Source organism: Urocampus carinirostris, chromosome 8, assembly GCF_059441175.1.
Source record: "Urocampus carinirostris isolate Australia breed hairy pipefish chromosome 8, RoL_Ucar_1.0, whole genome shotgun sequence".
NCBI classification, from domain to species: Eukaryota; Metazoa; Chordata; class Actinopteri; order Syngnathiformes; family Syngnathidae; genus Urocampus; species Urocampus carinirostris.
The window spans coordinates 1,147,527-1,158,843 of record NC_142356.1 but is presented as its reverse complement, the minus strand read 5'-3'; the positions used below and the strand labels follow the sequence as shown (position 1 = coordinate 1,158,843).

The 11,317-nt window shown below is 40.8% G+C and overlaps 1 protein-coding gene across 1 annotated transcript; it reads right to left on the bottom strand.

The window, feature by feature from the left end:
* Nucleotides 1-412: 412 nt before the first annotated feature.
* LOC148360408 (fibroblast growth factor 20-like) lies at nucleotides 413-10,904 on the bottom strand. The gene is made up of 3 exons (XM_088342955.1): nucleotides 10,563-10,904; nucleotides 5,535-5,638; nucleotides 413-1,919 (listed from the first exon to the last, which is right to left on the bottom strand). The coding sequence occupies exons 1-3, from the start codon at nucleotides 10,807-10,809 to the stop codon at nucleotides 1,674-1,676; spliced, it is 597 nt and encodes a 198-aa protein (XP_088199081.1). The 5' UTR covers nucleotides 10,810-10,904; the 3' UTR covers nucleotides 413-1,673.
* Nucleotides 10,905-11,317: the final 413 nt, after the last annotated feature.

Sequence of the window (11,317 nt, the reverse complement as noted above, 5' to 3'; positions counted from 1 at the left end):
GGTTTTTGACGGTTATACATTTCACCAATTAGAATTTTTGAATGATATATTTTTTGTATACTTTAATACTCCATCATATGAAGAAACAGATGACATTTGAATCCTATTTTTTTCTACCTATAAACTTTTACTTTATATTTTATTTTGCGTATTGTTTTTTTATTTCATTCCGGTTTTATACTTTGTACGTAATTGTTAGAACTCTTTAATTAGATCTTTTTCTACTTCTACCCCGGACATCATTTTACAATTTATTGACCGTTAAAATAGCTTATAGTGATCGACGACTGTCGAAAAAATGTAAGAAAATTGGGCTATATAAATATCCCAAAATGACACAAGACAAAAAAAGATCTTTTTTAAATTTTATTTGGAGTCAAACCTGTAAAAATAGATTCTGGAAATAAATAAATATAGCAAATAAATATGGTATCTGAAGCCGCATAAATAAGTATACAATCTGCGCAGGATGCTGCTTTGTGATCAGCCGGGAAAAAAGCGTCCCGTTCCCGATTTTCCCGTTGCCGTTTTCAGTGCTTTGAGACCTTCCCGTTGTGCGTTTCTTCGGAAAGCGTGGTGCCCTCTACGTTTAAGGAAGGAGCTCGAATCTTGCACTAAAACCGGAAAATCTCAAATTTCCTTGCCGATCTCCATTCCTCGTCCTCCGTTTCAGTACATCGGGGCCTTTCAGACGTCGATTCTTCAAAAAGGGCCATACTGGATATCTCATGGTACCCTCTACTTTTAAGGAAGGAGCTTGAAACTGAAAAATGTCAAATTTCCTTGCCGATCTCCGTTCCTCATCCTCTGTTTCAGTGCATTGACGCCTTTCAGATGTCGATTTTTCAAAAGAGGCCATACTGGATATCTCATGGTGCCCTCTACATTTTAGGAAGGAGCTTGGACCTGCACTAAAACTGAAAAACCAATCCACTCTGCTTGCCTGATCTCGAATCCTCGTGTCCACTTCAGTGCAAAGGGGCCTTTCGAATGTCGATTTTTTGAAAAGCCACCATATCAGATCTTATGGTGCCCTCTACGTTTAAGGAAGAAGCTCGGATCTTGCAATAAAACTGAAAAATGACAGATTTCCTCGCCGATCTCCATTTTTTTTGTCCTCCGTTTCAGTGCATCGGGCCTTTCAGATGTCAATTTTTCAAAAAGGGCCAGCCTAACTGGATATCTCATGGTGCTCTCTACGTTTAAGGAAGGAGCTTAGTCCTGCAATAAAACTGAAAAAGAAATCCACTCTGCTTGCCTGATCTCAAATCCTCGTGTCCATTTCAGTGTATCGGGACCTTTCGTATGTGGACTTTTCAAAAAGGGCCACACTGGATATCTCATGGTACCCTTTACGTTTAAGGAAGGAGCTTGGTCCTGCAATAAAACTGAGAAACAAATCCACTCTGCTTGCCTGATCTCGAATCCTTGTCTCAATTTCAGTACACTGGGACTTTTCGGATGTGGACTTTTGGAAAAGCGCCCGTCATGGTGCCCTCTACGTTTAAGGAAGGAGCTCGGATCTTGAAATTAAAAAAAACCCCAATCCAATCTGCTTGCATGATTTTGATTTGAGGCCAGGGAAAATCCATCACTGCCGTTGTGGCGTTCTCCAAGACGTTCCTCACCGCTTTCCAGCCTCACTTTGGTGTTTTTCCCGCAGTTTTTGGGACTCAACCGGGTCCAAAAATATCCCCGTAAAGTTCCGGTACTCGGTCGGGGTCGACGGGCCTGGGCAGGAAGTGGGTAAACCTCTGATGGCGCCGGGATCGAGTGCCGTCCCGCGCCGTGCCGTCCTTGTTCAAGGCCACGAAGAAGAAAGTTCCTCGGGCTCCGTTTCGATAAATGTTGGAGGAGTACGTGTTGTACCAGTTCTCCTCAAAATGTTCCCGGAAAACGCTTTCCGCTGACAGTTTTTCCTGCAGAAGAGAAGAAGAAATGCGATCACGTGAGGAAGTTCTGACACATCCAATATGGCCGACTTTAATCGTGTTCAATTGGCGAAAAAAGTGAAGTGGTAAGCTTATGACACATCCATTATGCCCGGCTTTAAACGCGTACAATTGCCAAAAAGAAGTCAAATGGTAAGCTTATGACACATCCAAAATGGCTGCCGTGTAGCTGCGTGTTCCTAGCAAGAAGAGAGGCGTGTTCAGGAGAGTAATCAGACATGTAGTCGCTTGTTAATCGCTTGCCGCGCACTGCTGAACGTTTTGTAATCGCTCACTGTGATTGCCTTACTGATCCAAAATGGCCGACGACAGTACAATGGATTTCGTTCTACAGCTTGCTTTGAGCGAGTTGGCTGATATGAGCGACAGTTCGCATATCGACACAGTTAAGGTTATCCTAAACGCAGTGGAAGGGTCATACCTGTCTTGCATTGTTCACAAACATTACCAGGCAATGTAAGACGATATATTACATCGCCAACAGCACTCGTCAGGGTGAGATCCTCCATCTTCTGCACTGTCGACGCCATGTTGGAAATCAAAGTAAGCGGTCTTTCTCCCGTGATTACTCGGGCACGCGAGCGCTCAATAATCATTGGCCGTTCAGAAGCTAGCGATAGCTAGCGATAGCAATCGCTCACTCTCCTGAACACGCCTGAGGTCAAGTAATAACCCAATGACACATCCAATATGGCCACACACGTAGACGTGTAAAAATCAAGTTATATGGACAAAACATCGCAGTTTTTTTTTTTAAATAAAAAATCGGAAAATAAACATTGAAACATATATAATCACGTTCTTTGTTTTTGCACATAATTGAATAAATATCAAAATAAATCACAAATAACTTTTGTTCGATGAAAAAAAAAAAAAAAAACGTATTTGGATTATTTATCTAATTTTGCAGACATTTAAAAAACTGCACAGGTTTAATATTATTTTGAAATCTTATTTGATTTCTCCAGTTTCAAAATAAATCACAGTTTTAAAGTAAACTAAAACTCCAAGATTATTCTACTTTATTGGATGTTTATCTAATTTTGCAGAAATGAAAAAAAAAACTACACAGGTTTAATATTATTTTGAAATCTAATTTGATGTCTCCAATTTCAAAATAAATCACAAAAATAAAACTCCAAGATTATTCTACTTATTTGGATTATTTATCCAATTTTGCAGAAATTAAAAAGAAAACTACACAGGTTTAATATTATTTTGAAATCTTATTTAATTTCTCCAGTTTCAAAATAAATCACAAAAAACCTTTAAAGTAAAATAAAACTCAAAGATTATTCTACGTATTTGAATTATTCATTTTTGAATTTGTAAAAAAAAATATACTATTTTTCAATTTCATTTATTTTCCCAAGTTTCAAACTAAATCCCATATAACTTGTTTTCAAAGAAAAATGAACAATCATCTTAATCATTTGATTTATTGATGATCTAATTTGACAAAAAAAACAGTTTTACTATTAATCTGAATTCTTATTTTATTTTCAAAATTTCAAAATCAATTGCAAATACCTATGCAAATGATTTCTTCTCTAATTTTGCAAAAAAATAGCACTATTATTCTTTTTACGTCGGTAAATTCCCATGGTTTCAAATTAAATCAAGATAAAAACGAAATTTCAAAAGATTAAAATACATGTGATGAGTTACTTTTATTAATAAACACGGCATAATATCATATATAATTTTTTTTTTTAAATAAATTGACTAAAATAATCCAGTAACTGACGTTTTATTGAAGTGTTACTAGAATGATCTTTAACCATATTGTAGTTAAAAATATGGATTTCAATTTCCTTTTCCTTTTTTCCTTTATGCATCAATCTGACTTTTTCAGACTTATTTTGTTAAGAAAATAAAAATAGGATGACCTCAACCATGACCATCAACAATACTTTTAGGAAAACAAGTAGGAATAGTATTTTTAACTGTAATATTCTAACAGTTTTTTTCCCCAATAAAATATCATGATTTGACTTGCATCAGTATTCTCCTTTTATTACTAAAAACGAGTCTTGAATCCTTTTTTGTCAAATAAGAAAAACTTTGTAGAAGCCAACTAGGTGTCTCTATTTAAACCCACATCTTTCTGTCACCTGTTGTCAGTCCGTCTGCGAATCTCTGTTTTTACACGGCAAGCCCTTTTTTTTGCCTGTCCCGTATTTTGTTTTTTGCTACGATCTGTTTTGATCTCGACCACGTCCGTTCTCCCGTCCCGAATAACGATCCGTTTCCGATCCCGACCACGTTTTTGCTCTCCTGTCTTGGCTACTGACCCGTTTTTTCCGTTCCCGACAGCGCCATCGCTCGCCACGGAAGTCCCACTTTTGCGTTCAGAGCGACATGCTTTCCGCGTCCGGCAATCGTCAGATCGTGAGCGCAACCTTTTCTCTTCCTTCAATAGAACTTGTGGTAACGTTACTCGAGTGGGTCCTGTTTCCGTTCTGGCCCTGACACTAGAAAGTTTTTTTTACATTTGACTACATTTTTCAAAGTAACTTTGTCAAACAATGATGAATAACTCATTCAAACGTGATCTTCACTGAACACAATGCATATTTGTGTCTATAAACATTTTAGGCTTTTAGAGCATGTTACTAAAAATGTCAATTCCTATTCTTCATCTAAAATCCCTTTTTTCGTAATGTCAAAACTGAGGCACGACGGAGTTCCACAACGTTCCCGAATCTATTGCCGGAAGAGGTGAATCTTTTCAATCAAAATACAAAAAATAAAAAAGAAATAAAACATAAAAGTCGTAGATCCATTTGAGGTATCGCATTGTTCTGTGAGAGCCGCCATCAAATCAAGTTGTTTTAGCTACGGCTGTCATGATTACCAATGTGACTCGGCTGTGCCCGCTCCTTTGGCCTCAGCTGCCGTGAGCTCTGATTGGCTCCCGATCAGTATTTGTACCCAGTCCTGTCTGTCCCCTTTGGTCAGTCTGTCTGCAAACCTCAGTGAACACCAGGCAAGCCTTTTTTGACCCTGACTCCCACCTGTTTGTGCTCCTGTCTGTCCCCCAGCTCCGACCCATTTTTGATCCTGACCACGTCTACTCTCCCATCCCGGCATTGGACCTCTTTTGTCCCCGACCACGTCTACTCTCCTTTCCTGGCTTTCGACTCGCTTACAACCCCGGCCACGTTTTTGCTTCCGTCTGTTCCCCGGCTTCGACCCGTTTTTGATCCTGACCACGTCTACTCTCCCGTCCCGGCTTTCGACCTCTTTTTGTCCCCGACCACATCTAAGCTCTTTTCCTAGCTTCTGACTCGCTTCCGACCCCGACCATGTTTTTGCTCCCCTGTCCCGGCTACTGACAACCCTTTCTCTTTCTTCTAATAAAACTTGTGAGAAACGCAACGCAAGTGGGTCCTGTCTCCGTTCTGGTCCTGACAACTGCTGCTTCAGGCTAGTCTTCAAGCGCTACCTCGGAAATAATACCCGATTTTCTTTTTTCGATCGAATTTTTTGGAGTGTAATGCTAGTTTCTCCTGGAGTACCGTATCAAAAAAAGACATTCAAGACGATTCTAATCCCAAATTTGTAATTGGAGATCCTCACCGCTCCGTAGAGTCGCCCCCTAGCGTCCATGGAGAGGTAAAGTCGGCTGTCCACGCCTCGGATGCTCACCAGGCCCACCGCCAGACTCACAAACTCCAAAATTCCTGGGGGGCAAGTCACCACATATCCAAAACATCAGCTTCATTTCCTGGCTAATTGCTAGCAGCCAAAAGCGCTGCCAGCGAAGCGAGCTGCTTTGGCATCCGCTCCGTAAATCGTAATTCATGTCCATCAGAAGGTTTTTTTGTCCTCCTGTATAGGAGAACGGGAGAATAAGTTCTTTGTTTTCTGGAGTGCAATTAAAAAAGGCGAGCGAAAGTCTTATGTTTGGCCAATGTTTTTTTTAACTTATTTTTCTTTCCTTTTTCCCCTTTTCTTTTTCTAATATTTCCATGTTTTCATTTTTTTCTTATTTCTTCGTCTTCTATCTTTTCTGTTGTTTTATTCCTTTCCTTTTTTTTGTCTTTTTCCACTTGTTCCTTTATATTTCTTTGGTCCCTTTATTTTTTTTGGTTATGTTTTTTCTTCCACATCCCGAGAGCCAAGAAGAAATCTGACAGTGTTTTCCATTGGGGGTGCTGTGGAATACTCTTCCCTCTGAGATTGGATCTGCAACCTCAGTGGAAATGTTTTAATCTAAGCTTAAAACACATTTCTACTCATTCGCATAGGAATAACCTATATTTTGTGTTAACAATATGTGTATTATTTGCCCTCATGTAGGTTTTAGATCAGGGGATGCTGTCATAATACTCTGTAGTCTGTAATAGTCTGTGGTTTGCAATAGTCTTTGATTTGTGCAGCCCTTTGAGAGTCTTTGTGATCAAGGGCCAAACAAAAAAACAGGACTTGACTTGACTTGAGGTTTTTGAGTTTTTCCTTGCCCTCATGTAGGTTTTGGATCAGGGGATGCTGTCATAATAGTCTGTAGTTTGCAATCGTCTGTGGTCCGTGCAGCCCGTTGAGACTCTTTGTGATTAAGGGCCAAACAAATAAACATGACTTGAGTTTTTTGAGCTTTTCCTTGCCTTCATGTAGGTTTTGGATCAGGGTATAGTGGAATAATGGTCTGTAGTTTGCAATAATCTGTGGTCTGTGCAGCCCTTTGAGACTCTTTGTGATTAAGGGTCAAACAAATAAACAGGATTTGACTTGATAATAACCCTCACTCGGGGCACCAATCTACCGAAATGTCTAAGGACATGAGAATTTTGTGCTCAAGTTCCTTATTTTCTGCAAAGTCATTGAAATTGCAATTACTAGTTCGAATTTTGCAAACGGTAGCTCTCACATCCTCAGAAAAAAAGACTTTTCCTTATTTTCTGTCATAGAATTCAAATAAATGTCAACCTTCTGGATCCATTACAAAACTGATGAAATGTCACAAGTCTTTGATTATTTTAAAGTCGAACGTCTTACTATCAGTTACCCTCACTCCTCTATTCGTACTGTGCCTTATTTTCTTTTTGTACTCCAAAGGTCTTTACCTGTCATGGTTGCCATGGCACCCAATTGGCCCCGCCCGTGTGGCGCCAGCTGCGGCTCATTGACAGATTGGCTTTCCATCTATTTAAGCTCAGTGCCCTCACTCTTCCTTTGTCAGTCCGTCAACGAACTTCTGCCCCGCAAGACATGGGTTTTGACTCGATCCTGTTTCCTATTGGTATTTCCTGTCCGGTATTGTTCCCGTTTATTTTTGTCCTGTTTAATATCGGTTTCCAGTTTCGTTCCTGTCTAGTTTTTCCTGTTTATTTTCGATATCCTGTGTCATTATCAATCCTTTCAGTCCCGTGCTGTCCGGTATCGACCCCATCTGTCCGATATCTACTCAAGCAATTGGTATCGATCTTGTTTCACGCCAGACGGCTGCCTAACGCGCATGACTCCCCGTTTCCCGTTAATAAAAGACTTGTGTGAGTAACGTCGCGCTTTTGGGTCCTGACCCCGTTCCAGTTCTTGACATTACCAATAAATTTGTGCAATTGTTTTATTATTTGAATATATTCTATTATTTCTTACAACACTGATTTGTTGAGAATTTTTGCTCAGGGCACCAATATTAGGACCGTCCAAAAAGTCTAAAAAAGACACCATTTTTTTTGCCGAAGTTAGAAAAAAATCCTTACGTTGACCTGCATAGAATTTTCCAATATAGCAAAAAAAGTACGGTGATAATGTTCCTCGTTTTCTGTAGTGCAATTCATCCATCTATCCATTATCTGCAGCGCTTATCCTCAGTAGGGAGCCCATCCCAGCTATCTTCGGGCAGTGGGCAGGGGACACAGGGACAGACAATTCACTGGCTCATTCCCACCTAGGGACATTTTGGACCGGCCCATTAACCTGACATGCACGTTTTTGAAATGTGGGAGGAAACCCACGCCAGCACGAGGAGAACATGCAAACTCCGCACAGGAGGTTCGATCTCATGACCTCTGAACTGTGCTGCACACGCGCTAACCGCTGCGCCGCCGTGCTGCCTGTAGTGCAATTGAAAAGAGAAGAAAAATGTTCTACATTCTGGATGTATTACAAAAACAGCTGAAATATTGTAAGTATTTGATTTGTTTTATGATATTAGAATATACAGCACAGTCTAGTTTTGGTACAATTTCCTTATGTCAACCCTCGCTCGGGGCACCAATATTAAGACGTGTATCAAGCATATGAACTGCTGGAAGTGTGAATATCCCTACCTATCTATCTAGACATCTAGACATCTGTCTATCTAGCTAGACATCTATCTAGACATCTATCTAGACATCTATCTAGCCATCTAGACATCTATCTATATCTAGACATCTATCCATCTAGACATCCATCTAGACATCTATCTAGACATCTATCTAGACATCCATCTAGACATCTATCTAGACATCTATCTATCTAGACATCTAGACATCTATCCATCTATCTATCTAGACATCTATCTATCTATCTAACTAGACATCTATCTATCTAGACATCTATCTAGACATCTATCCATCTATCTATCTAGACACCTATCTATCTATCTATCTAGACATCTATCTATCTATCTATCTAGACATCTATCTATCTATCTAGACACATATCTATCTAGACATCTATCTAGACAGCTATCTATCTAGACATCGGGACATCTATCTATCTAGACATCTATCTAGACGGCGGCAGTGGCTCAGGAGGTAGAGCGCTCGTCTTGGGATCAAGAGATCGCAGTTCGAATCCCGGCTCCTCTGTGTTACATGTCGAAGTGTCCTTGGGTAAGACACTGAACCCTTAATACCTCCAATAAGCAGGTTAGCACCTTACATGGCTGCACGGCCGCTATTGGGAAATGTGAAACACACTGTAAAGCGCTATAGAAATGCAGATCATTTCATTTCATTTACATCTATCTAGACATCTATCCATCTATCCATCTAGACATCTATCTATCTATCTATCTATCTATCTAAAAAGAACTATGTCAAAGACTCTTAAACTACGGGACTGCAAATAAGCAAACCTTTGTGCCAATGCAGCAAAATCCTTGCTCGTTTTCTTATCTAACTCTAAAAAAACGACATAAAAAAAGTCAAAAAGAGGAAAATACTTCAACTTGACCTGCACATAATTCTTTAATATAGAAAAAATAGATGGTAATCACGTTCCTTGTTTTCTGTAACGCAATTCATAAAAAAGAAAAAGGGGTAGCACGGCGGGGCAGTGGTTATCGCGTGTGCGTCCCAGTTCTGAGGTCAAGAGATCGAACCTTCCTGTGCTGAGTTTGCATGTTCTCCCCGTGCTTACGTGGGTTTCCTCCCACCTTCCAAAAGCATGCACGTCAGGAGAATCGGCCGGTCCAAATTGTCCTTAGGTGTGAATGAGCGAGTGAGTAATTGCCCCTGGGTATGAATGAGTGAGTGAGTTGTCTGTCCATGTCTGCCCTGCGACTGGCTGGCAAGAAGTTGAGGGTGTCCCCTGCCCACTGCCCGAAGACAGCTGAGATGGGCTCCAGCACCCCCGCGACCCTACTGAGGATAAGCGGTGCAGATCATGGATGGATGCATGGCTGTCTTTTAACCAGCTCAGTAGCCTAGATGGTAAGGCGCCCGCTTTGAGACTGGGAGGTCGGTGGTTCGCGCCCCGGCCGAGTCATTCCTAAGACTTAAAAAGTGGTCGGCGGCGCCCTCTGTTGGCTGCGGCTGCATCGGCTCGCTACAACGGGTCAGGTGCAATCGACATTTCGTTCTGTGTACATTGTTACACAGAATGACAATACAAGGAAATTATTATTATTAATTGCCAATGATGGCAACGTTTCATAGATCTCAAAATATTTGAATATTAATTAAAAACTACAAGGCTGTAAGCACTTTTTTTCCAAATGTATACATTTGCATTTACCACAAAAATCAAGTTTTACAAAAATGCAATTGTTTTATTGGATTTATGTTTTGCAATCATGTTGAGTGATTTTGATTATGAAATTCCTTGATGATATTTTCCAGAAATATATATTTATTAAGAGAATCGAGTTGACGTAAATCTTTCGGTCTTTCTTTTTGAAACGATAATATCGATTTTATTTTAAATAAATAGATGTGCTCCGGCACCCCCGCGACCCTACTAAGGATATGCGGTGCAGCTGATGAGATGAGATATTTTATAACAGAATCAGACAGTGATCATTGAGGACAGCGCTGAGATTTTCCATTCAAATGTATTTCTATTTTTCAAAGAGAACAGAATTATTCATATTTCTGTGATTCTTTTGTGTGATCATTTTGAATCTCAAAAATATCTCATTTCTAAATGGAATCAGATTTTTGGAATGAAAATGTAAATGATAATGGTCACATTATTTTCCATGAAAATAGATGAACATATATAAAATATATTTAGTTTACCCCCCCAAAAATCAAATCCTATGAAATGATCCTACTTTGAAGACTTTTTAGGATAAATATATTTGAGCAAAAAGAACTCTTCGATCTTTTTCTATAATTATATTTTTTGCTACACTATCCAATCCTCATTTTGATGTGGAAATATTTTGCGTACCGAATCTGCTGTGGTCCTCCCTGGTTCCGCGCACGGTCCCGTCCGGGCGGATCTCCAAGTGGAAGCCGGTCCGGCAGTAGAGCTGCCGCCGCCTGAGGATGCCCTTCAGGTGGCTGAGCTCCGACGCGCTCCGCTGGAGATGTTCCGAGGACATCGCTTGCTGGTGCTGGTTCCGGTCGTGGAGAAAGAAATGAGCCCCCGCCGATGCCTCCAGAAATCCTTGAAAGACCCCCACCTCGGCCCCCATCCTCTCTTTCTGGCCCGTCCCGTGGCTTCCTCTGCGCTTTAGCGGCGCTTCACGGAGCTTTCCTCGGACTCATCTCCGCCGCACACTCACATCGCCAAAAAGGAGGAGAAGAGGCTCCTCTTTGCGAGGAGGGGTGGGATGGGGGGTTTGGGGGGTGGATCTCTCTCTCTCTCTCTCTCTCTCGCTCTCTTCTGTCTTTAGCTGTTTCTCTCTCCGTCTCTGTCTCTCTCGCCCTCTTTCTGTCTTTATCTGGTTCTCTCTCACTCTCTCTCTTCCTTCGATGTAGCTTTTTCTCTCTCAATCTCCTTTTCTCCCTTTTACAGATTTCCTGCCCTCTTTCTCTCACCTCTTTATCCATCCCATTTCTCTTTTCTCCATCTCTCTCTATCCCTCCTCCCTCTATCCCGCTTCCTCTTTATTTATATTTCTTCAATCCCTCCACTCTCTCACCATCTTGTTGTCTCTCCTTATCTATCTCCCATTTCATCCTCTCCACCTCCTCTCTCTG